Below are 25,967 nucleotides of genomic sequence, written 5' to 3'. Positions count from 1 at the left end.
TAAATTACTAGCATTCAAAAGTGCTTCTTAATGCTCAAAATATTAATAATGATTTGATCAATCATTCCCAGAGGAATGTGTGAGGTCTCAATTTTTTGTTCTCTAGACAGTTCATCTGTAAACCAACTTCAATTTCACTCTGTTTGTCACACAAAGCTAGTATTGGCTTTTATAAAAATATATCTATTTATAATGCACATGCAGTCATGTAGACTTATTATGTCAATTGTATGATATGTTTACAGCTATGCTTACTTACCAATTGTCTATAAGGAACAATCAGGGATGAAGTAAAAATAAAAATAAATACAAAATTCTCCTGGGCTATTAATTTTCTGGGGTCGATGAACACACCAGTGCGTTCTAGTAGAATTTTTTTTTTTTTTTGACAGCAGAAAAATCGACTTAAAATACTCTATAATTTATGGTCATACAGATGCATCATTCGAAACTGTAAAGGGTCTACTTTTTCTACTTCAAAATTGTAAACATGTACATGTTGCTGACATATTATTGTAGCCCAGTTTGTACAGTGTAATCAGACTTTAGCCATTTATAAGCAACTTAAAATAGCACAAATGTCAGGGCATGTCAAAACCCCAGAGAGTTAATCGGTCATTTCAATTCTTAAAAGCGCTAAATTGTCATTAAAGTGTGGAAGACACAATGCGGCTGTGGTATATTGAGGACGTACAGTAGATAGGATGGATAAAAACTCACAGCTTTGGCACTGGTCTTCCTGGTGACCCCAGCAACGTCCATTACAAGATCTGTGACACCGTCTGCCTGCGGAAATAACCCCAAATAATCACCCAAGACCTTTTGTGTTCCGTATAAAACTAATCGGTCAGATGTGTCAACAAAGATCATTTATAAATAGTTCAGACACTAGATTTGAATTGTATTTGTCTGAACCTGTAACATGTATACCACATCTTGTATTGTACTGGTATTAAATGTATTCAATCATCCTTATAATTGTACTACTGACAGCTGGGGTTTTTTTCTGCACAGACTAGTTCCCTATTGTAGATGTAATAGTTTTCGAATTGAGTTTGAAAGACCTGGATTAATATTCATGGAATAAATTATTGGAAAATTAACTGTTACAATTACAATGTGTAAAAGAAAGGGTAAAAACAGAAAGACCACCTGCTCCATCTTCAGGGTTTTCATACTAATAACATTTTATTTTTTAATAATAATAATTATAACAGCAATAATAATAATAATAATAATAATAATTCTTTATAATAAAAAAATTTATAATAATACAAATTGTTAGTCATAAAAAGTCATGAATCTTATGTTTTGATGATATGAACATTATTGTTTTAAACAGTGTCAAATCTTCTCAGTGGTACTCACATGTGTTGCCACTGTTGTTGGACGGAACCACCAGAAGTTCAGACCGCGGGTTCTTGATTATGTCATGCCAGTGGATGGTGTCAGCATGGCACAAGAACTTGTTCTGATCCACATACACGCCTCCATTCAGGATTTCTGTACAACATTTTAGAACATACGCTTATTATAATAAGAATATTTGCTGAAGGAGCTGAAAAATAACTTGGATTATTACATTTGACTTCTTTTTGTGAAATATTATGGTTGAAAAGTGTTCTTGTGCTATTTTTCTTCAACATAAATGGCACTTGGATTTATATTATTATCTATAAACAATTACATTTATAATTTCGTTTTAAGAGTCACTTAACTGTTCAACTAGTTTTTGGGTCTCAGAGTAGAAGTAAGATAACAAAGAAATTATTAACATAAACTTTTTACATTTTTCAACTAAACTACTTGAAATCATTTTCTTTAATATAAATGAAATAAAATATAAATATTAGATTAAAAACTTAAACTAAATCTTAAACTTTGCCTGGAATTTTTTTTATTATTATTTTTCTAAAATTACTAAACTAAAAGGAAATTAAGCTAAATATAAGCATTGAACTATTAAAATATTGAATGACAAACACACATAACAAAATTACTTAAACTGAAGATGTAAAAAAAAAGGTAATTCAAAATATTAATAAATACTATAATAGTATATAGTTTATAAAATAACACTGATACAAAGGAGCATATTTCCATCATGCTGTACTCCACTCCATTCCTAAACTGACAGAGCAGTTCACATTGATACTGTCTGTGCGTGTCGTTCATTGATTTAATCTTTTCTCTACACAGCAGCATACACTCATAATCTCAAAAGTTTCTGTTATCCTGGAAAGTTTCTATCAGGGTTCCCTGTACCATTTAACTGGTTGGAAAGTGTCACGCTGGTTGTGATGAGCATGCGAGTATGACATGCAGAGATACGCGTCCAGACAGTTCAATTTATCAGTCTCAAGCTCAGTGTGCAAATACAATAATTAAGAAAAAAACAAAAAAACTCATTTTTTGGCATCTCATTTTGACGTCCTCTACCATAAACGCTTCAGCTTTTATCAAGATCAGCCTGTGTCCATGACTGTCTCTCTGGTTCCAGGCTCCCCTCTGAGAGTGTGAAAAGGTGTATCAGACACCTTGCATGGTTGGATGATTGTATTGTACTGCGCTATATACAAACACAATGAATGAGTCTGGATGAGTACCAAGTCTGATTTCTTTCCAAACACAAACACACATACTAGCGGTTTTCTATTTGGCTTGGGATCCTTTTTCAGTCTAAGTTAATGTTTTTGTTGCTGTTTATTTGCTTTGTTTTTGCTCATTTTATGGTCTGCCAGTTGGAAAAAAAAATCACAATGCTGAAATCTATTTATTATTAATATTTTAGGTTTAATTACCTTCAAATTCAGTGTAGTGACCCTGTGTTAAACGTCCAGAAACACACCATTAGCTTTCATACTGGCTTCCTCGTAACCAGACCAACATCTCTTAGTCCATACAAACTGACGCAGGGTTTATGTGTATTAACACTTTACCCGCCATTTACGGAATTTTCCGGCAGTCCGTGTTTTCACTCTCACTGCGTCTGAAATCGTATCAAAATAGAAATCAAAATAGTAGTATGTCTGAAAACGTAGTCGAAAAACAGTAGGTGAAAAGTCCCTGGATGGCCTACTACTTCCACTGAGATTCTGAAGTGTGCAATCGATGGACACTTTACTATCCCATGAGGCCTCGGGAGAGGATTTATGAATGGCAGTGAAGTGATACAACTGACGCTGGTAACAACATGGCGGATGTAGTACGTCCATACTACACATGTACATACTATAAAAAACATACTTTTTTAACGATCGCAAAGTAAATTCAAATGTAGTTCCTACTCAGACAGAACGCGATTTCAGACGCATCATGTTATGCGGTAGGGGGCGCTATTAGGCATCTTCTGAAAGAGTACATCTCCGGATCAAAACACAGGCGAAGGGGAAGCAGAAACAAGCAATACAATCATTGCTTATGCACATGTAAAACAAAGCGATCATCGATATTGCATGTTCAGATATTCATTTAACAAAATATTCTGGGCTATGAAAGTTTTGTGAAAATTATCAAAAATACTGGTGCTGGCTGGCAAGTTAAAAAAACAAACAAAAAAACGCTGGCAGGGAAAGAGTTAATAGACTGAAAATAAAATAGCTGAACACAAGCTTAACTTAGAAAGATCTTGAAGAAAGTACAGAGGCGGGTCTCTTCTTTGACAACAATAACTAAATTAAAAATGCATCACTTATGTCTCTAAGTGGAGTGCAGGAGGAAAGATCTTACAGATACATTATATATAAAACCTGCAAATGGACTGAGATAGGGTTAGGGTTAATCTTATAAACTTGCTTTTAACTCTTGCTTTAGGGTTAGGGAATTCTTTTTTATTATTAAATTCTGCAGAATTACTGTTAGAATTACTGTTAGAATTTACTCATTTACTCACTTTTGGGTTATTTACTGACCCCAGTGTTTATTCATAATATATGTACACAGAGTGTAAGCTTAGATTTTTTTGTATTACACATGATTATGAATAATAAATCGAGTTTTATTCCCACCACCCACACCCACCTTTCCAGTTAATGTAACAGATACTATCCTTCTTAGCCTAAAAGAGCTCAAATTTGTCACTACATAAAACTCTAAAAGAAATCCCAGTGTTTTCCATTAGTTTCTTTGACAGCAGTGGAGAGATTGTTTTGCATGACAAATGTGAGCGTATCTGAGAGCGCAGACTGTGTGGAGGAGGGCCTCCTCATGGATATCCGTAATTGTGTTGAAGCCTTCTGATTAAATTTCAGCCATCTTAAATGTTATTGCTTCACAGTGAATCAGTGTGACAAATGTGATGCATTGTCCCGATAACTGAAATAATATGCAAGAAAAAAAAACTGTTAAAACTTTCTAAAAGATTGCTTTGCTTTGTTTTTGCTGTCTTTTTGACTGACAGCTCAGGATCTCCCAGAGTTATAAACTGCAAATGGTCAATAAATCATAGGCCATAAATCAAAAGATACGACATGTGGAGTTCATTATGGAAAATCTATCTATCTATGTAAAATGAGCATATCAGGACTGTAGTTTATAGACTGTATATATATTAAAACTATGTGTCAGATAGTAATGCTACGAAATACTACTGTTCAAAAGATTGGGGTCAGTAAGATTTTTATATTTTGTATTTTTTACATTTTAAAATGTAATTTATTTCTGATGGCAAAGCTGAATGTTCAGCATCATTACTCCAGTCTTCAGCTTCACTTAATCCTTCAGAAATCATTCTAATATGCTGATTTGCTGCACAAGAAAAATTTTTTTCAAGAAAATCTACCTTTAGAACAGTGGTTCTCAACCAGTGGAATGGATCGCACTAGGGGGCCTCAAGATTAAAAAGTAAACGTGTTTAAATTAATAAATTATTAAATTAATAAATAGGTTATTTTAAAATATTAATAATAATTTAACTTTAATTAGGTTATTTATTATGTTATATATATTATAGAAAATATTTCGTATAATACAAAAATAATTTGAGTTATTTATTTCCCCCCCTCAATAACTAGTTACTGAAACTTCTGAAATCACAAAAGGAATCATGGTTAATTGAATATACAATCATTCAATATATCAAAACCTCAGTTTCTATCAATAATAAAAAAAAAAGTTTGATAGCAGTTTTGTCATAATTACAGCAGAAATTCTGGAAATAGTCTAAATCAGGGAGCCTTCGAATATTGTCTTGGACAACTGGGAGCCTTTGAGTCAAAAACATTAACCGCTTTTCCACCATCGGGCCAAACCGTTCTCGTTGCTTAACTGAACCATTCCCTGCCGATCCGGCCCAGCCAGTACGGATATGGTTTTCATTTTCCATGTGGGGCTGATAACGGTCACAACGGATTGTAACACAAATGCGTCAATGTAAATAGCTACCGCGTTATGGAGGATGATCATATATTAATATTAATCTTCTTATTAACTTGTGTTTATTTTGCTCAAATAGCACGGTTGGCCATACAGCTACAGAGAAACTGGTAGCCAGGCAACAGACAAGTGACCAATCCTGAGTGGCGACGTCACTACACGCATTCTACCAGCACCGTCCTGGGGTGTGTTTCCCAAAGCCAACTATGGTCACAAGCTCCGTCATTCCCAATAGGGTTCAATGGAAATTGCGATCATTGTTGGCCAACGATGCTTTTGGGAAACGTTTTATCCAACCGAGAAAGGTTTGTAATCATGCTGTGCCAAACAAAACTCAAATGCAAATATAACAGGAACCGTTCCTTACCCTCCTTAGAACCATCCGGCCCGATGGTGGAAAAGCGGCTATTGAGAATCGCTGCTTTAGAGGGTTTGACTGACTTGCCAATATCATAGAGTCACTTTGCAACTCCTTATTACATTTCCCTAACATCCACAGAGCCTGAAATGGTTGCTGAAGAAAACACGGCCCTATTAAAATGAGAGATGTGCGGAGTCACACTATTTATATAAAATAAATGCTAATGAAATTTCCAGTTCCATCTTGCTGTCGCTTAGTGCCACTTCCACTAATATCCTCTTCAGACTAGCAACATGATCCACGGCACTCCATCGCCCCAGCCCTCCACCCGTCCACATTCACGAAGCGTCTCATTATTCAGCCTCACAGGGAGGGGAGTTTGGCTTGTGGAGATAGCGGAGCGTCCCAGAAATCACACCCAACAGCAGGGTCTCAGGAGGGCAGGCTGGGAGGGTTGGTGGAGCGGTGATACGACTGCCATCTCACAGACCATTCTGAAAAACCAAAGCTCACAGGTGCACCTTACATTTCTCACCTATTCCTTTCATGTTTGGTGAAAGGTAGATTTTTTTCGACCTGCAGGTACCTTTGAAATCAGGTCCACAGACAAAGATCAACTGAAATACTGACATTACAGCTTTCCAGCGAACTGTACTGATAATGAATACGGGACATGAGGCGGCTTGCTTTATCCATTACACTACAAAGAGTTTGATAGAATGAATGCCATCTCGATTACGGAGACCCCGAAGAGTTCAAAGCAAACTGACTTACACTTACAATGCAGGCATTTAGTCTCACAGTATCCAATAAGTCATTTCTCAATGTCACACCACTAACACACAAACCCCTTTGGTAAAACAAACTGGCAACCTCTTGGAATATGCAATTAGCTCTTGTCACAGAAGATTACATTACATTAGGAAGCACTGCAGTATGCAAATATTTTCCTCTCTGAATTAATACACAACTGCACTAGGTTGTGGCATTATTGCATATAATCTTAGGCCACAAAAAGGGTTTTGTTTAGACCAGTCGTTTTCACTACTAAGTAATTCCAAATCTAGTGTAGAGTATACGCTGTATTTTCTGAATGAAATTAATACTTTTATTTGGCAAGGATGCATTAAATTGATCTAAATTGACAGTAAAGACATTTATAATGTCAAAAAATATTTCTGTTTCAAAATATATGCTGTGCTTTCTATTATTTTGTCTTCGTTTCTATTCAACCAAGAATCCTGGAAAAAGTGTATCATGGTTTCCACACAAACATTGATAATAATAAATGTTTCTTGAGCAGAAAACTGAAACTGAAATACGTGAACTGAAATACAGATTACACACACACTGCTTGTGGCTTTCTATTTTACTTGTTAAGGGTCTCAAATGTGTATTTGAGGATGCAAAACTTGCAAGCTTAGGGGCCATTTACATGACACCGTTTTCAACTAAAAAACGGAAAACTTTTGGCCATTCATTTACATGACAATGGCGTTTTGGGGGCCTGAAAAGGCTAACTTTTGAGAACAGGTTTCAAAATGAACGTTTTTGAAAACGACACCGTTATTCCAGCCCGTTCTCATCCTTTGGCGTCATACACGTGACGCTTTGTACATTTCGTTGAAATCTTACGCACATGGCATCCTTTAGCATCAATATGAGACGCAGAACCCAAGGCGTCATACAGGTGACGCGCGTCTAAATCCAACGCACATGGCATCGTTTAGCGTCAATATGAGACGCAGATGCCAAGGCGTCATAACCGTGCCCTACCCCAGACCTAAACCTACCCATAACAGTGCGTGTTATATTGACGCTAAAGGATGCCATGTCCGTAAAATTTCGACGAAATGTCATATGGCGTCACCTATATGACGCCAACGGATGAGAATGCGTTGGTTATTCTCTGTGTAAACTACAAAATGCGAATTTGTGAAAACATTGACGTCATGTGCATGCGTATTACATGTCCAGTCTATAGGCAAGTAGTTTTTATTTCGTTTTTACAAATAAAAGTAGGCCTAAATGTGTGCATATTTTAATGCAAATGAATGCAAAATTATTTGCAAATAGTTGCAATAGAACAAGAATTTTCTTTACTGTTATGTTTCTGTTTGCTTTATATATATATATATTTTAAAAACATTTTCAAGACATGGTTACGACCTTGATCAGGGTTGGTTTTGACAACATTAAAAAAACGCAAAGAAACAACGTTTCCACTTTTAGTACATCATTGTCATGTAAACACGCTCTTAGGCTTCCTCAGTTGCAAATACCCAAACAACCCCTCAAAAAAAGGACAATTTCTCACAATTACATCTTCCCTTGACAAACACACTCAACTGCTGATGCCAAAAAGGCTTAATAATAACAGACCTCAGACTTTTTCATAAACTTTACCAATTATGTTTGACATTAAATGCTCTGACTGCACCCCACAGGGACGATGAGTTAAATAGTTAATGGTGGAACTTTGCGTTGATTATAACAGGAACAAGGAAGGTCGCTGAGAGAAGGAACACCCACAATGCAATTTGCCACCAGAATTGAGTGAGGAGATCTCTTTATATCCCCACTGCAGGAAGTCCTCGGAGAGCTGTTTTAATCACATTCAGCTGCAAAGAACGGGCTTTTTTTTTTTTTTTGGAGATTCAGAGGCAAACCAATTATTACCCACAAAGAGCTCTTCCTGTCCCCACTTTGTTCTTGACTGATGGTTGGAAAAACAGAATTTGCAGACATAATTTCATATTCAAGAAGTAATGCTATTACAATAAGCTTTGGAAATAAAATCAAAGTACTTATAACTATCATTCTTAAGGGTAAGAGATGACAGCTTTAAAAAGCTAATCTACATTTGCACCTTATTTTGGATTGGCACAGTATAGCTACGGCAAGACAGCAGCTGAGGACCAAAATAAAGGCAGTTGGTTTTAGATTTTCTGCTTTAAAAGAAAACAATGTGGTGTAGCAAAAGCAATTAACGGGGTTTAATCAGTTTAAGGCATTTATTGCATATGCTGTTGGAGTCTAGTCTGATCCCAAATTGAGTAAAGCTACAATGCAGAACACAAAGAAATGTATGGCTGACACCATAACACATCTGCCTTAGAGAATACATAAACACACACAGAGAGAAATGAAAGGGCTAAACTGTCTAATACACACAAACATTTTGTTGTAGATATAGATATTTTAAATAAATGACAGGTTAAAAAATGCTTACTTTAAGGCTCCACTTTGTATTATTATTTTCATGTTTCACTGAGGTGATTTAACTGCAAAGACTGATAGCTCAAGTACAAATGAATTAATGAACTTTGACCAAATGTGATTGTCGATGTTAGATTTTATAATGGCTTAATGAAACCAAAATCAAAGCCATTGAAAATAACTATATATGTCTTGAGCCAAGGATTCCAATTATACAAGAAACTTTAGACTGTGACAAACGGATTAGTTATGAGCCATTTCGCTGATTTTTTTTGTTTTTTTTTGAAAACTGTAGCGCCACCTATTGGCCAGTCGGCACCATAACCCTGCCAATGTCTCCCTACATTGAGACCTATATCTGGCCAAGTTTCATGTCACTAGGCCTTACGGTTTGGTCTGCACAATCATCTTTGCGGCATAATAATAATAATAATAACATAATAACAACAATAGGGTTTCAGCGCTTCGCCCTTGACCCCCTAATAAAACGTGAATTAGACGTAATGAATTAAACGTGAAATTTTGAAAAAGACATACTGAAATAGTATTTTCTTGTAAAACATACTCCAATAATCAGGTTCATTTGAATTTATTATTATTATTATCATTTTACAGTATATGAAATGAAAATTCACCCTATTCATTTTCCAAATCCATTTATAGATTTTATTTTGAACGAGTGTGAACGGGGGAAAAAATTTGAAGGGGAAAAAACTCACAACAACCTCAAAATGTTTAATCAAGATGCCATAAATGGATTTTCTGGTAAAAAAAATAAAAAAAATAGACTTGAAGACTACTCTCTGGTGACAAATGCAGGACTTCACATTTAGTGCAGTTAAGCTCACACCAGTCAATAACCGATGCATAGAACCAAGTCCCCATATCTTTTTATTTTTTAAAAAAAGCTGTTACAATATTGGATAAAAAAGATCTGTTGCTACATCAGTCTTGTCGTGACTTCAACTGAGCTATTTCCCCAATAATGTCCCTCTTTTAGAAGTGGCGCAAATGAAATGAATGTACTGAAATGGTACTGAACCCACTTTACACAACATAAAGTCAGTCAACGACACTGCATAAGTGACCTTGAAAACATCAGAACAATAAATCTGAGCAGCTGCTCTTAAGTGCAAACCATAAAACTTGTCTGCAAAGAAGCTGAACAATACATGGGCCCAGCTGGATCAAAAATGTCCACAGAACTAGACCCAGCCTTGAGTTCACGGACAGAAGCTCAGAAGCAAGAAAGCGTTCACTAACTGAGCAGCCAAGGCTGTGGAGGAGAGCAGAGGACTGGACATACTATAGCCCGAGAGGCTCTGTGGGGGTGGGTGGCGAGCATGCTTCACATCAAGGCTACTGCATTAATACACCGCCGGGGATGTGCACAGGCATACATATGAGGGCACAAAGTGATAGGTTGCGTGGAGATTTGTGTAACATAATGAATAAATTAGACAAGGTAGAATTGTGGAGTCAGCAGACATGGCGTAGACTCAATGGCAGAGCTTTAGTGAATAACTCAACAGGATTCAATGTCCTGTAAAACGGACAAATAAAAACACAACTGTGATTTCTTATCTAAATTGTTCTGTACTAAGCTGGCGACCATCGCATTTCTAGACTGTCTAGATTTCAGAGTTATAAATAATAGTCTTTTATTGTTAAATCCAACTAAAATCAACAGTTTATAAAGATTTAAATTTAATGATTTATATGAAAGACCACCGATGTTCTACTGATATTCTAAAAAATAAAAAGTCAATAAATAAAACTTCTTATCTTAAATTAGCGGCCTTTATCAATAGAAAAAATATATTGCTGGGGTTTCAAATGTATTTTTACAAACCTTTTCAAGATAAAATAGAATAAAATGGTAAAGAAGCATGTTTATGTACATGCAAAACAAGCATGTTATTCCATTTTGTTAAAACAAGGTTTAGGCAAAAGACTCTAACCAGAGTTTAGGCAGTTGGGATGCCTGTGGAGATTGGGATTGTGACTGATTTTCTGTGGAGTCTATTTGGAGTAAGTATTTAATGCATAGTTTTCCTATTAAAAGCACCTATTAAAGCAAAAGTATTAATATGGCAATGTGTCATTATTATAAAGAAAAAATGGCTATTGGAAATGATGGAATTATGTATGATTATGCATTGCACATTCATTGTAATATTTCCTTCTGATGCAGTTGAATATGACAAAAGCATTGCTATATACACTCACCTAAAGGATTATTAGGAACACCATACTAATACTGTGTTTGACCCCCTTTCGCCTTCAGAACTGCCTTAATTCTAAGTGGCATTGATTCAACAAGGTGCTGACAGCATTCTTTAGAAATGTTGGCCCATATTGATAGGATAGCATCTTGCAGTTGATGGAGATTTGTGGGATGCACATCCAGGCCACGAAGCTCCCGTTCCACCACATCCCAAAGATGCTCTATTGGGTTGAGATCTCGTGACTGTGGGGGCCATTTTAGTACAGTGAACTCATTTTCATGTTCAAGAAACCAATTTGAAATGATTCAAGCTTTGTGACATGGTGCATTATCCTGCTGGAAGTAGCCATCAGAGGATGGGTACATGGTGGCCATAAAGGGATGGACATGGTCAGAAACAATGCTCAGGTAGGCCGTGGCATTTAAACGTTGCACAATTGGCACTAAGGGCCCCTAAAGTGTGCCAAGAAAACATCCCCCACACCATTACACCACCACCACCAGCCTGCACAGTGGTAACAAGGCATGATGGATCCATGTTCTCATTCTGTTTACGCCAAATTCTGACTGAATGTCTCAACAGAAATCGAGACTCATCAGACCAGGCAACATTTTTCCAGTCTTCAACTGCCAAATTTTGGTGAGCTCTTGCAAATTGTAGCCTCTTTTTCATATTTGTAGTGGAGATGAGTGGTACCCGGTGGGGTCTTCTGCTGTTGTAGCCCATCCGCCTCAAGGTTGTGCGTGTTGTGGCTTCACAAATGCTTTGCTGCATACCTCGGTTGTAACGAGTGGTTATTTCAGTCAAAGTTACTCTTCTATCAGCTTGAATCAGTCGGCCCATTCTCCTCTGACCTCTAGCATCAACAAGGCATTTTCGCCCACAGGACGGCCCGCATACTGGATGTTTTTCCCTTTTCACACCATTCTTTGTAAACCCTAGAAAGATTGTGAAATACTCAGACCGGCCCGTCTGGCACCAACAACCATGCCACCTTTCTTTCCCATTCTGACGTTCAGTTTTGAGTTCAGGAGATTGTCTTGACCAGGACCACACCCCTAAATGCATTGAAGCAACTGCCATGTGATTGGTTGATTAGATAATTGCATTAATGAGAAATTGAACAGGTGTTCCTAATAATCCTTTAGGTGAGTGTATATATATATATATATTAGGGGTGGAACGGTACACAGAAGTTTCGGTTCGGTTCATACCTCGGTTCAGACGTCACGGTTCGGTATGATTTCAGTACAATGGAGTGAAAAGCAAAACAAAAATGCAGAAGGCATTTTTATAAATGTCTTAAGCCTTGTATTTTTTAAATAAGTTTTATTAATAAAGGCATAGAACCAGTTTATTTGTAGTGCACTGACAGTAATAAAAAGATGAAAAGACCTTGAGATATGTTTGGTAATTGTACCTGAATGAATTTAAAATTAATTTACTATTTCAGATCAATATATTTGTTTTCCTTCATTTTAGTTAACCCTAACTTTATTCTCATCTGAATTATAAATAGTTGATTTCCGTATAAAATAATACTACCATTCAAAACTTTTGTTAACAGTTGTAGGTTACAGTTCGACAAGAGTTTAGAGTGTGACAAAAGCACAATGTAGTGTTTTATTGCGAGTGTACACAAATATAAGTAACAATTTGCAGTTTTAATGATGTTCTGTATAAAAAAAATTACGGAGTATGTTTTTATGTTTCCACTGTTCGATCGCGCAGAGATTATTATCGCTCTCGCGCGCGCGCACACACACACACACACACTGTTCGATCGCGCGATTCGCGCCCGCGCCTCTCTCTCGCACACGCGCGCGCGCGCACACACACACACACACACACACATACTGTTAATCGCGCCTCTCTCTCTCTCTCTCTCGCACACACACACACACTCCAGCACTGCAATCTTGATCACAGTTTTGATCGCAGCCTGCGTTCACAGTCACACCAAAAGCGAATAAAGCGAAATTTATCGCTATTTAAGAGGTTTTTTTTTTGTACCGTGTATTCTCCGTGCAAATTCGTGCACCGAACCGTGACGCCCGTACCGTTTCGGTTCGATACGAATACATGTACCGTTCCACCCCTAATATATATATATATGTGTGTGTGCCCTTTTCATCTAAGATGAATCAGCTGAGTAATGCTTCTAAATTTGTATGCTTACTGCATAATGGTCTAAATGCTTTGCACAGTGCACACTGAGGGCCCTATTTTAACGATCTGAAATGCAAATATCAAACGCGAAACGCAAGTAACTTTTTGGGAGGATCTCGGATAAAATGACTCTTGTGCCCGACGCAAATCTAAAATGGGTTGGTCTGAAGTAGCTACATTACTCATAGGTGTGGTTTGGGCGTAACGTGCAATAAACCAATCAGAGCGTCATCTTACATTCCCTTTAAAAGCAGGCACGCTTGTTCCATGGCGGATTGCTATTATAATGCCGGATTTGCCAGGTGCTCGCCAGCGGTTCACAGCCGAGGAGACCGACGTTCTCGTCAGGGCCGTAGAAGACAGAGAAGTGACATTGTATGGGGTTGGGAGAAACCCACCCAAATTAGCTTCGGTTAAACAGGCGGATAATAATTTGAGTAAATGTGTAAGCTAGATTTATGCCTATTTTTTCACATCTTCATGGACACCACAATAATTTCCCTCGTGTGGTAATATTTTTTCTTGTTATTATGTATGGTTTCCAAAAATGGGAACTGCTGCGTCTGTGTAGATGAGAGAAGCAAAGTGTATGCACGTTGTGCACACGCTACATTAATGGCCAAGCATGTGCCCTTAAAGGGGAAATGAAGCAGTCAGTCAAGTTTACATAATTTACAAGATCTGCGCATGCGCGTGCGGTGTTTGTTTGTGTTTAGAGCTCCGTCGAATTGATTCGTTAATCCTTGATTTTCTTCTTTACCACTCATTTATTAACAAGCACTTTCTATTTTTATATCGTGTGAACCTATCCTCGATACTATTCCCTATAAAAAACAATCGGATTGCTTTGATATCGCTACTTAGATCCAACTTTGCGAATCTCGGCTACTAGCCTTTAGCCCGCTAGCATTTCACGCGTGGGCTCGCGCCTATCGAGCGTCTGATTTTACACCCGTTTCACTGAAAGGATACAGGTTATATCCAGCATTCCAGTCCTAAATTAGTAGTGATATTGGTAGTATCACTACTAATTTACTGTTCATCTGTTATAATGGCGAACATATCGGATGTGTGTCTAACGTTACCTCTGAGTGCAGGTGAGGACACATTCGAGCTGATGTCGGTACGATTGGAACTGGAATCGGTGGAGAAACAGATCCGTGGTCTGCTGGAGAGGCAAGCCGAGCTGCGGGATCGGCGATCAGCGCTTGAAACGTCACGCGCCGATGCTCACAAGTCAGTGGTTAGTAACTTTTTGACTCCGACTTCCTCTACTCCGTGCGTTTCTCTGCCCAGGAGGACGCGATCATCTCTGGCTTCATTCACTCCGGCACCGACACAGCACCATGGACCCTGGGTGATCCCACAGCGGAAGACACGAGCCAGGACCAGAGCAAGAACCTCTCCGCCCCTCCCGGTCTTCGAGATCTCCACTCGGAACCGCTTCTCCCCTCTTCGCGAGTCGGAACGCGACGACGCCGTGATCATCGGCACTTCCATGGTCCGTCATGTCCGCGCTACCTCAGGTAAGGGTAAGGTGCGCACTCAATGCTTTCCTGGTGCTCGTGTTCTTGATGTCGCCGCACAGGTTCCCGAGATCCTGAACGGTGACGAGCGCGTCGGAGCCATTGTCCTCCATGCGGGAACGAACGACATCAGGCTGCGGCAGACGGAGGTTCTGAAGAAGGACTACAGGAGCCTGATCGAGACGGTACGCAGCACAGCGCCTGAGGCAACGATCATCGTGTCTGGACCGCTTCCCACGTACCGACTAGGACAAGAAAGGTTCAGTAGACTATTTGCTCTAAATGAATGGTTAATGTCATGGTGTAATGAACAGAAACTGCTCTTTGTAAATTATTGGAATCTGTTCTGTGAGCGACCTAGGCTCTTCCGTCCTGATGGCCTGCACCCCAGCAGAATCGGAGCGGCTGTTCTGTCGGACAACATCTCCAAGACGTTGCACACCATCTGACTAGTAAGTCAAAGTCCAATTCACAGTCTTTGCTGTCCCAACTTAATTGATATAAGTAGTGTAGAACATTATATAGAAACTGTGTCTATTCCTCGTCTAGTGAGGCCAAACAATAAATCTAGTGTAGGATCTAGGAAAAATCTTATTGTAATTAAACCAGAAAATCTAAATATCAGTGAACAAAAACAATTTCTAAAACTAGGTCTTCTAAACATTAGATCGCTCACACCTAAGGCGGTTATTGTAAATGAAATGGTCACAGATAATAGCTTCGATGTACATTGCCTTACTGAAACCTGGCTTAAACCAAATGAGTATTTCGGTCTAAATGAGTCTACTCCCCCAGGATACTGTTATAAGCATGAGCCCCGTCTGATCGGTCGTGGCGGCGGTGTTGCAACAATCTATAGAGATATTCTTAATGTTACTCAGAAAACAGGTCACAGGTTTAATTCGTTTGAAGTACTTGTGCTAAATGTTACGCTCTTAGATGTAAGAAAGAAATCCCTATTATCTCTAGCCTTGGCTACTGTATATAGACCGCCAGGGCCCTACACTGATTTCCTAAAAGAGTTTGCAGACTTTCTCTCAGATCTATTGGTCAATGCTGATAAAGCAATAATTGTTGGAGATTTTAACATACACGTAGATAACACAAATGATGCGTTAGGGGCTGCGTTTACAGATTTATTAAACTCCTTTGGGGTCAAGCAAAACGTCAGTGGTCCCACTCATCGTCTAAATCATACACTAGATTTAATTATATCATACGGAACCAATCCAACCGATATAGATATTATACCGCAAAGTGACGATCTCACTGATCATCACATGGTAACTTGTATAATACGTACTGCTGAAATTTGTCATGTTGCGCCGCGTTATAGACCAGGCAGAACAATCCTTCCGACCACTGTAGATAGATTCTCAAATAGCTTACCTGATCTATCTCAGCTGCTCAGTGAACCCAAACAAACAGATGAACTAGAGGAAATGACCAGCAGTTTGAGCACCATTTTCTCTAGTACATTAGATATTGTTGCACCAATTAGATTAAAAAAGGTTAGAGAGAAAACTAAAGCACCATGGTACAATAGTACTACACATGCTATCAAGAGAGAAACTCGTAACTTAGACCGGAAATGGAAACAAACTAATTTAGAGGTCTTTAGAATCGCGTGGAAAGACAGTGTGTCACGTTATAAAAAGGCTCTAAAAGCAGCCAGGGCTGAGCATCTCCGCAAACTAATAGAAAATAACCAAAATAATCCAAGGTTTTTATTTAACACCGTGGCTAGACTAACAAATAAACAGACATCACCCGAGCAAATTATTCCGTTACAGTATAGTTGTAATGATTTTATGAATTACTTCAATGAGAAAATAGAAAGCATCCGAAATACAATTGTAAATGTACAATCCTCTATGGTGTCTTATGATTCAGCCTCAATTATCGCCCCTCAAGAACAACTACACCGCTTTACAACTATAGGACAGGAAGAGCTAAATAAACTTATCATTGCATCTAAACCAACAACATGTTTATTAGATCCAATACCCACTAAACTACTGAAAGAAGTGTTACCTGTAGTGGAAGAGCCTCTTCTCAATATTATTAACTCGTCTTTATCTTTAGGTCATGTTCCAAAAATATTCAAGCTGGCAGTTATAAAACCTCTTATTAAGAAACCGCAATTAGATCAAAATAACTTAGCAAATTACAGACCCATTTCAAATCTTCCATTTATGTCTAAAATACTAGAAAAAATTGTGTCCGCTCAATTGTGCTCTTTCTTGCAAGAAAATGAGATATATGAAAAATTTCAGTCAGGATTCAGACCGCATCATAGCACAGAAACTGCGCTAGTTAAAATTACAAATGATTTACTTTTAGCTTCTGACCAAGGCTGTATCTCAATATTAGTTCTACTCGATCTTAGCGCTGCGTTCGACACTATAGATCACAAAATACTCTTGGATCGACTACAAAACTACACTGGTGTTCAGGGACAGGCATTAAGCTGGTTCAGATCGTACTTATCGGACCGTTACCATTTTGTTTGTTTAAATGGGGAAAAATCGAAGATAACGTCAGTAGACTATGGAGTGCCGCAAGGATCGGTGTTAGGCCCTCTGCTATTCTCAATATATATGCTGCCACTTGGTAATATTATAAGAAAACATGGAATTAATTTCCACTGCTATGCTGATGACACTCAATTATATATTTCATCACGACCAGATGAAAACACTAACTCATCAAAATTGACAGAATGTCTTAAAGATATAAATTGCTGGATGACGTGTAATTTCCTGCTATTAAATCCAGATAAAACGGAGGTATTACTTATTGGTCCAAAAAACTACCCACAAAATCTCTTACAATACAACTTTAATTTAGAAGGATGTCCTGTTACCTTATCGACTACAGTAAAAGACCTGGGTGTTATACTAGACCGCAACTTGTCTTTCGAAAATCATATTTCATATGTTACAAGAACTGCCTTTTTCCACCTTAGAAACATTGCTAAATTACGTAACATGCTATCTGTTTCCGATGCAGAAAAGTTAGTTCATGCATTCATGACCTCGAGACTAGATTACTGTAATGCTTTATTAGCTGTTTGTCCTGCATCCTCAATAAACAAGCTACAGTTAGTGCAAAATGCAGCCGCTAGAGTTCTTACTAGGTCAAGAAAATATGACCATATAACACCGATTTTATCATCTCTGCACTGGTTACCTATTAAGTTCCGTATCAATTACAAAGTACTACTACTGACCTATAAAGCCCTAAATGGTTTAGCTCCTGTGTATTTAATGGACCTTCTATCGCCCTACAATCCATCGCGTTCGTTAAGATCACTAAATTCGAGGCTTCTGGTCATTCCTAGGATATCTAAGTCCACTAAAGGAGGGAGGGCGTTCTCACATTTAGCTCCTAAACTCTGGAATAGCCTTCCTGATACTGTTCGTGGCTCAGACTCGCTCTCCCAGTTCAAAACTAGATTAAAGACGCATCTCTTTAGCCAAGCATTCACATAATGCTTACCTTCTATTGTTGAATCAGATCGAATGCATTAATATTATGAACAGCAGCTACGCTAATTATTTCCCATCTGCTTTTCTGCTGTTATCTCGGGACGCTAGTCCCGAGGTAAATAGCGTTCGTCAGCTCCAGTTTGTATCCAGACTCTCACGGAGACTTCAGATGCCCCAACACCTGCGATGAGACGACTCGACGCCTGTGAAGAGACGACTCAACGCCGGCGATATGTTATGCCCTAAATTAATACATGATGATTAACTAACTATATTCTTCTATGTAAATTTCTGAAATGCACTTTCTGTAAAGCTGCTTTGAAACAATATGTATTGTGAAAAGCGCTATACAAATAAATTTGAATTGAAATTTGAATTGAATTGAATTACCACTATAATCAAAAATTATATAAGAAACATGACAAATGTTAACATATAAGAGAAAAAAGAAACACCGTTATATCTTTCGAGCGGCAAGGGCGCCGCCATTGTGCTGTATTATAACTGGTGACGTCACGGGGTTGGTTGGCTCTGTGCTGAGTTCAGTAAAATACAGTGAAAGATGCATGTAAGCTGGTCGATCCAGCGAACAACTAACGTTAGGTACAGTCATTGTTAGCTAACAGCTGTAAGCATGAACTAGCTAATGATAACTTAGTGTTTAGCTAGTGAACTTTATTAGTACCAGACAAAAAGATGACGTCTAACGTTAACAAACTGCACATGGAAATCGAGCGATGCTCAATTTACAAATGAATCACTTTTTTTTTGTCGATTCTGTTCAAAGACTTCATCAAACAAGTTGGCAGATCCGTCTAAATCGGTTGTTTGATGAAGTCTTTGAACAGAATAAAAAAAAAAAAAAAAAAGAGTGATTCATTTGTAAATTGAGCATCGCTCGTGCCCATAAAAAAAGATACAGCGCGCTTGGTATAAACTGCGCATTTAACAACATGTTTGCATTAAAATAAAGTGCGCCGTTTGCATCCCTGCATATAACGAGATTTGGGCCATTTGGGCTGTATCTTTTTTTATGGGCACGAGCGATGCTCAATTTACAAATGAATCGCTCTTTTTTTTTTTGTCGATTCTGTTCAAAGACTTCATCAAACAAGTTGGCAGATCTGTCTAAATCGGTTCGCGAATCAGTTTGAATGGTCTGTTCAGTTTTCTGCACGCACTGAATCACTTAAGTGCTTTCAATTCACACTCGACTCGGAGTTGTAACAGGAAGATTTAAGAACATCAAGAGCATTGGATGAAGTGGCCGTGGACCTACAGTACAGTCTAGTGAAAGCAAATCGGCAAATCTATCATATTGTTTGCCAGCGATGAAGATCTTTATTAGTTGAACATCTTCGTATGCTGTCTGTGAATGAATGATTCCACAGGACGATACATTCGATTTCATTTCATTCAGGTAATACATTTTACAACCAAACAGATTATTACGCCACGATAGCACGATTAATCTGCTGTCAAGACGCTGATCTTGACCATAGTGTTGACAAGAGACAGGAATATGATTGCAGACATCACGAACAATGTTTCCATGTGCAGTTTGTTAACGTTAGACGTCATCTTTTTGTCTGGTACTAATAAAGTTCACTAGCTAAACACTAAGTTATCATTAGCTAGTTCATGCTTACAGCTGTTAGCTAACAATGACTGTACCTAACGTTAGTTGTTCGCTGGATCGACCAGCTTACATGCATCTTTCACTGTATTTTACTGAACTCAGCACAGAGCCAACCAACCCCGTGACGTCACCAGTTATAATACTGCACAATGGCGGCGCCCTTGCCGCTCTAAAGATATAACGGTGTATCTTTTTTCTCTTATATGTTAACATTTGTCATGTGTCTTATATAATTTTTGATTATAGTGGTAATCCATCTTGTAAATTATGTAAACTTGACTGACTGCTTCATTTCCCCTTTAAAATAGCATCTGAATAACGCGCCACTGACTTTAGACTAGGTTTTTCCTGGTCTGTGGCAGAATTGTTTTCTGAAACTGCAAAATAGCACAAAGGAACGTTTGCGCCGGAACACGCCTCCTCTTTTCACTGAACCACCCCCGGGAGCGCAAGTTCATTCCCTAATTTACCTGAGGGAAAAGTCCGCTGTGCGTCGGAATACTACATGCGTCGGTGTACAAAGTACAAATTGCGCTGGGTGCAAGATAGGGCCCTGAGATTTATTGTCGTGTTGCTGGAGTGTGTAAGATCGGATTGAATGCACTGTCGATGAACAACAGACTCGTTCATGAGATTGTCTAATGTAAGCCTTGATTTTCAAGCAGCTGCACAAGTGCCTGCGATGCAATGATGTGGTGAGTACTGCACATTAATTAATCTTATTCAATAACCTTTGGGCAGATGTGGTGAAAGAAATATTTACATAAAGGGATCTGCCCACTGAACTGTTTAAACTGCCACATTGAACTGTTTCCCGACAACATGTTGCATGAAGTTCCATCATCTGGGACGCCAGAGTCACTGTCGAGCCCTCTTGAGGTGTCGTGGGCTAGTCGACGAAACACTGAGGACGGAAGGTGCCCACTTGAAGACCCTAGAGATGTCCCCTACTCGGCTCAATCCAGACGGTTGTCGTGCTGGTCCTGTAGTTGCAGCCGTCGCGTGTGCTGGCGCGCCAAGTACCCTGCAGCCGTTAACGCCGGACAGAAGGGGAGTCACACCACCATATGGAAAGAAGCGTAAATGGATGGAGAAGCAAAGTTTACTGTAAAGCTACGTCTTAGTTTGGCTTATCTTGGCGAAAGCCGAGTACAAATCAGCATGAAGTTTTAACATCTATTCTCGTGTAATGGAAATCATCATCTGAGATTCTAAAGGTTGATGTCCTTCATGCAGCTGTGTGTTAGCAGAGGTCATCTATGAGGACATAGTCAAAAAAGAAGAACATTTGATTGAAGGACCACAGAAAATAAGGTTACAGCCATTATTGTATCATAAGTTTCTTATGAAAGCTATTGATCATGCTGCCGAGCCGTGTAGAGGAACCATGAGAGCACATGGGTGTAATCAAAGGAGCCATTCATCATCAATGTGCTGAATATCTCAAGGGGCTGAAGAACAACTTTCATCTCCTAGAACTAATATTGAAAATTGCAGAAACATGGCTACCATTGCCTTGAGAATCAGACTTTACCATCATCGCTGGAGGAATAGAGAAATTCAATGCTAAAAAAAAAAAAAAAATGATTCAAAGACTTTAGCAAGGATTTCAAAAGATGACGGTTACAACAAATGCGCAGCGCTTCTCATCATTGAGCACAGCCAACTTTTCACAGTTGAATTTTCTTGCTTACAATAGAGGTTATGATATACAGCATTGTGTTTTATGAAGGTCTCTGTTGCAGTATCATAAATAGTGTGAAACTTTTTTCAACATTGGGCTGGAACATTTCATCCATTGTGTGAAGCTTTGCAATCTCTTGTATTGTATGGAATAAAAGTTATTCTGGTTGTAGTGCACATTTCTCACTGATATACTGAGGTTGTTCACAGTCAATAACTAAATAAAATTAATGCTTTCAAAAAAAACATCAGCATCAGTGTCAAATATATAATATAGACTTGTCTTTATGATTCTAAAAATGGGCAAAACTAGTCTTTCCACTAACGCACTTAAAATCGATGCCACAAGATATTCTGAGGGGTTTCAAAGCAGAAAGCTTGTTTATAAAAAAAATGCTTGCAATAATTGTATAAAATGTACAATAAAAGTGTGATTCAGCTGTAAAAGTTTTTTAGGCACCATTGATTGACATAATGGGTGTAGATATTTCTTTATAAATGTCCTTTTATGCATATCGGGTTTCAGTTTTGCTGGATTTTCATGGGCATGATATAATTTTCCATTCTGTGGCAATCTATCAAAGAAAAATAACAAGCTAAGACCATCATAGGCTGGTTTAAGTGAGTTTTTGCCGTAGGTAAATTTCTTTATTCATTTTCCATATTTTGAAGCATATGGTTAACCTACCAATTGATGGACTCCATTGATTTCCATAGTCTGCATGGGGGGAAAATACTATGGAAGTCAATGGTGCCCATCAACTGTTCGGTTACAGACATTCTTCAAAATATCTTTCATGTTCAGCAGAAGAAAGAGACAAACCATACAGGTTTGGAACAACTTGAGGATGAGTATGATGACAGAATTTTCACTTTTGGGTGAACTATCCCTTTAAGATGATAGAGCTTAACATTCAGTCAAGTAAGTAACTAATTACTAAGCTGCACAAAAATATAATTAAGAGTATGAACTGCAATGATATAATGTGCTAATCAGATGTTCCCTTTCGAGGGAACTCGCGATGCGTCACTTGACGCTTTGGGAACGCCCCCAGCGTGCATGCGTCTGAGCATCAATGTCAACTAGTCCAATGGAAAGAATGAGCGTCACGGGCGGGTGACGTCATGACCAGGAAGGGATAAAGGCTCACCCGGTGAAACGCGGCATTAGCTTCTGTGTCTCAGCAAGCGATCTGTGTCATTTTGTCTCTGTCTATTTACTGTTGTCTGTTGCGGAAAAGGATGGAAACTAAACAAGTGTACAAACAGTGTGCTTCTCCCTGCCCGCGTTATTTAACGGGTGGGGACACACACGAGCTTTGTGTCGTTTGTTTGGGAGTGGAGCATGCGGTCTCAGCCTTCGAGGGGGCTGAGTGCCAGCATTGTGAGATGTTACCGCTTCGCATGCTCCGCTCTCGCCTGTCACTCTTTGATAAAGAGAGTGGGCAGGCTCGCGATCCACAGGGATCAGGACCCGCGTCTGCTGAGGCAGCGCGGAGAATGCATTCCTGGGGATCGCAAAAGGATCTTTCGGAGGGGTTGGAGACGGGTCCGAGGGCTCTTTCTCCTTCCTTACCCGAGAGATCCAGTGCTCTCTCCCCGGTGTCGGAAGCACGCTCTGCGGTTTCTTCCGCCCGGGGAGAGAGCCCTCCATTACTTTATTGCTCTTCCTCCGAGGAGGTTGATGCGATGAGTGTGGAGAGTGTAAGCACATACATGGGGGAAAGAGATTCACAATTTATTTCCCCAGCATATGATGAGCTGGTGGATGTTATGTCGCGGGCTGTAGAGAAGTTAAATATTGAATGGCCATCTGAGAAGAAGGGCGCTCGTCCCAAAAGCAAATTAGATGAGCGCTTTTTATCTTCCACCACATTATCTCCACCACGAGGGCTTCCATTTTTTCCCGATTTGCACAAAGAAATTTCTAAATCGTGGGATAAACCATATTCATCACGTCTTTTCAGCCCTCATGTTAACACTTATTCGAGAATAAGAGGGCTGAAAGAGTATGGTTATGAGGCGATGCCCCAGGCGGAAGAGAATTTAGCCAGTTATCTTTCCCCTGGTCCTGCATCGTCTCTGAAAGCCTCGGCTTTGCCCACTAGACCGCTTAAAGCCACTTCGGTGTTAGTGGGCAAAGCTTATACGGCAGCAGGTCAAGCTGGAGCATGTCTGCATACTATGGCAGTGCTCCAGGCTTATCAAGCTGACCTGCTGGGGGATCTGGATAGTAGTGAGGGAGTCAGTCATGACGATATTCGTGAACTTCGTCGGGCTACCGATCTTTCTCTCAGGGCTACTAAGGAGACCGCCAGAGCAATTGGGCGGTCTATGGCAGCCTTGGTAGCTACTGAGAGACATTTATGGTTAAATCTGTCTGATATTAAAGAAAAAGATCGAGCTTTTTTATTAGATGCTCCGCTTGAACCTTCTGGTCTCTTCGGCGACGCAGTCCACGCGGTCGTCGAGAGATTTCAGGAGTCAAAGAAGCAAGCGGACGTTTTTAAAAAGTTTCTCCCTCGCCGGGTCCAGCCCCCTGGGACTGCTGGGCGTGAGCAGCCCCAGCCGTCGAGCTCATCATATCGTGTGCATCAGAAAGAGAGTGTTGCGTCTCGTGCACCTCCGCGTAGAGACTGGAGACGGACGCAACCCTCTCAACCGAAGTCTTCTAAGTCGAAGCCGGATCTGAGGACCGTTCTTCAGGCGAAGAAGACTTCGGTTCAAAAAAAAAAAAGGTCCTGATGTTCATGCATCAGGCCTGTGAGGACAGCCCCGACCGAAGTGGAGCGGTGTACACCTCATTATACGGTGCCCGTTCCATTTCGGGGTCCTCACGAGACCGTTCTGCCAACCCTGCCACCCTTGGTGCTTCAGGGCGCAGCGGTCTCCAGCGAGTCGCTGATGCTATGCTGCGGCACAGCATCGGTTTCGCGCCCTCTGAGGGGGGCCTTAGAGCGGCCAGTTCAGGTAGTTCCTGCCATTATGTTTCAGGCTCCGGAATTGGCTGTCTCGATAACACCAGAGACCAGCCTCGAGAGGCTGGTTCCCTTAGTAAATTTTCTGGCAGCGTGGAAGCTTCTGCCGAATATTTCTCATTGGGTCCTGCAGATTGTAGAGAAAGGATACAGAATCCAGTTTGGTTCTCGTCCTCCTCGTTACAACGGGGTGCTGCCCACAGTGGTGCATCCCGAGCAGGCTCTGGTAATGGAGCAAGAGGTAAAGGCCCTGTTAGCAAAGGAAGCTATAGAACAGGTGTACTCACCCGACAGAGAGTCGGGTTTTTACAGCCGTTATTTCATTGTTCCAAAAAAGGATGGGGGGTTGCGTCCCATTTTAGATCTTCGTCTGTTGAATCGTTCAGTACAGAAACTCAAGTTCAAGATGCTAACACTCAAACAGATCGTGACTCAAATCAGATCCGAGGACTGGTTTGTCACGATAGATCTGAAGGACGCCTACTTCCATGTCTCCATCCTCCCTCAGCACAGGAAGTTCCTAAGGTTTTCTTTCGGGGGCAAAGAATACCAATATCGGGTTCTTCCTTTCGGTCTAGCTTTATCACCCCGCACGTTCACGAAATGCGTGGATGCAGCTCTAGCCCCTCTCAGGCTTCAGGGCATACGTATTCTGAACTACATCGACGACTGGCTGATTCTGGCGGAATCAGAGCAGTTGGCGGTTCGGCACCGAGGTGTCGTTCTCGCCCATATGCAGATGTTGGGGTTGAGGCTCAACGCCAAGAAGAGTGTTCTTTCTCCAGTACAGAGAACCACTTTCCTTGGTGTGGTATGGGATTCAGTGACGATGCGGGCCACTCTATCGCCCGTTCGTGTAGCTGCTATCCTGACAGCCACCAAAGAGCTAAAGCTAGGCCAGTCACGCACTGTGAAACAGTTCGAGAGACTGTTGGGTCTCTTGGCGGCAGCGTCCAACGTGATTCCTTTTGGCCTGCTGTACATGAGACCTTTGCAGTGGTGGCTCAGGACCAGGGGGTTCTCCCCGAGGGGAAACCCACTTCGTATGATCAAGATCACGCGGCGATGCCTTCGTGCCTTGGTTATATGGAAAAAACACTGGTTCTTAACCCAGGGTCCGGTGTTGGGAGCTCTCTGCCATCGAGTTACGATCTCGACAGATGCTTCCCTCACCGGCTGGGGAGCGGTAATGGAAGGCCGCTCGGTTCAGGGTCTGTGGAAAAGTCATCATCTTTCGTGGCACATCAATTGCCTGGAGATGATGGCTGTCTTCAATGCGTTGAGACAGTTTCTCCCAGAC

At 40.0% G+C, this 25,967-nt stretch overlaps 1 protein-coding gene across 2 annotated transcripts in view; it reads right to left on the bottom strand.

Annotated features, from left to right (window-relative positions):
- erbb4a (erb-b2 receptor tyrosine kinase 4a) overlaps positions 1–25,967 on the bottom strand; it is a 207,324-nt gene that overhangs the window by 53,980 nt on the left and 127,377 nt on the right. For both annotated transcript variants that reach the window (XM_056258702.1, XM_056258703.1), the window contains exons 4-5: positions 1,369–1,503; positions 721–786 (exon numbers count right to left, since the gene is read on the bottom strand). In XM_056258702.1, the coding sequence (XP_056114677.1) occupies positions 721–786; positions 1,369–1,503 (201 nt within the window). The remainder of the gene's footprint in view (positions 1–720; positions 787–1,368; positions 1,504–25,967) is intronic.

Source organism: Rhinichthys klamathensis, unplaced genomic scaffold (genome assembly GCF_029890125.1).
Source record: "Rhinichthys klamathensis goyatoka isolate OS25496 unplaced genomic scaffold, OSU_Roscu_1.1 h1tg000157l_1, whole genome shotgun sequence".
Taxonomy (NCBI): Eukaryota; Metazoa; Chordata; class Actinopteri; order Cypriniformes; family Leuciscidae; genus Rhinichthys; species Rhinichthys klamathensis.
The sequence above is the reverse complement of the archived record's forward strand: the minus strand, read 5'-3'. Positions and strand labels throughout refer to the sequence as shown.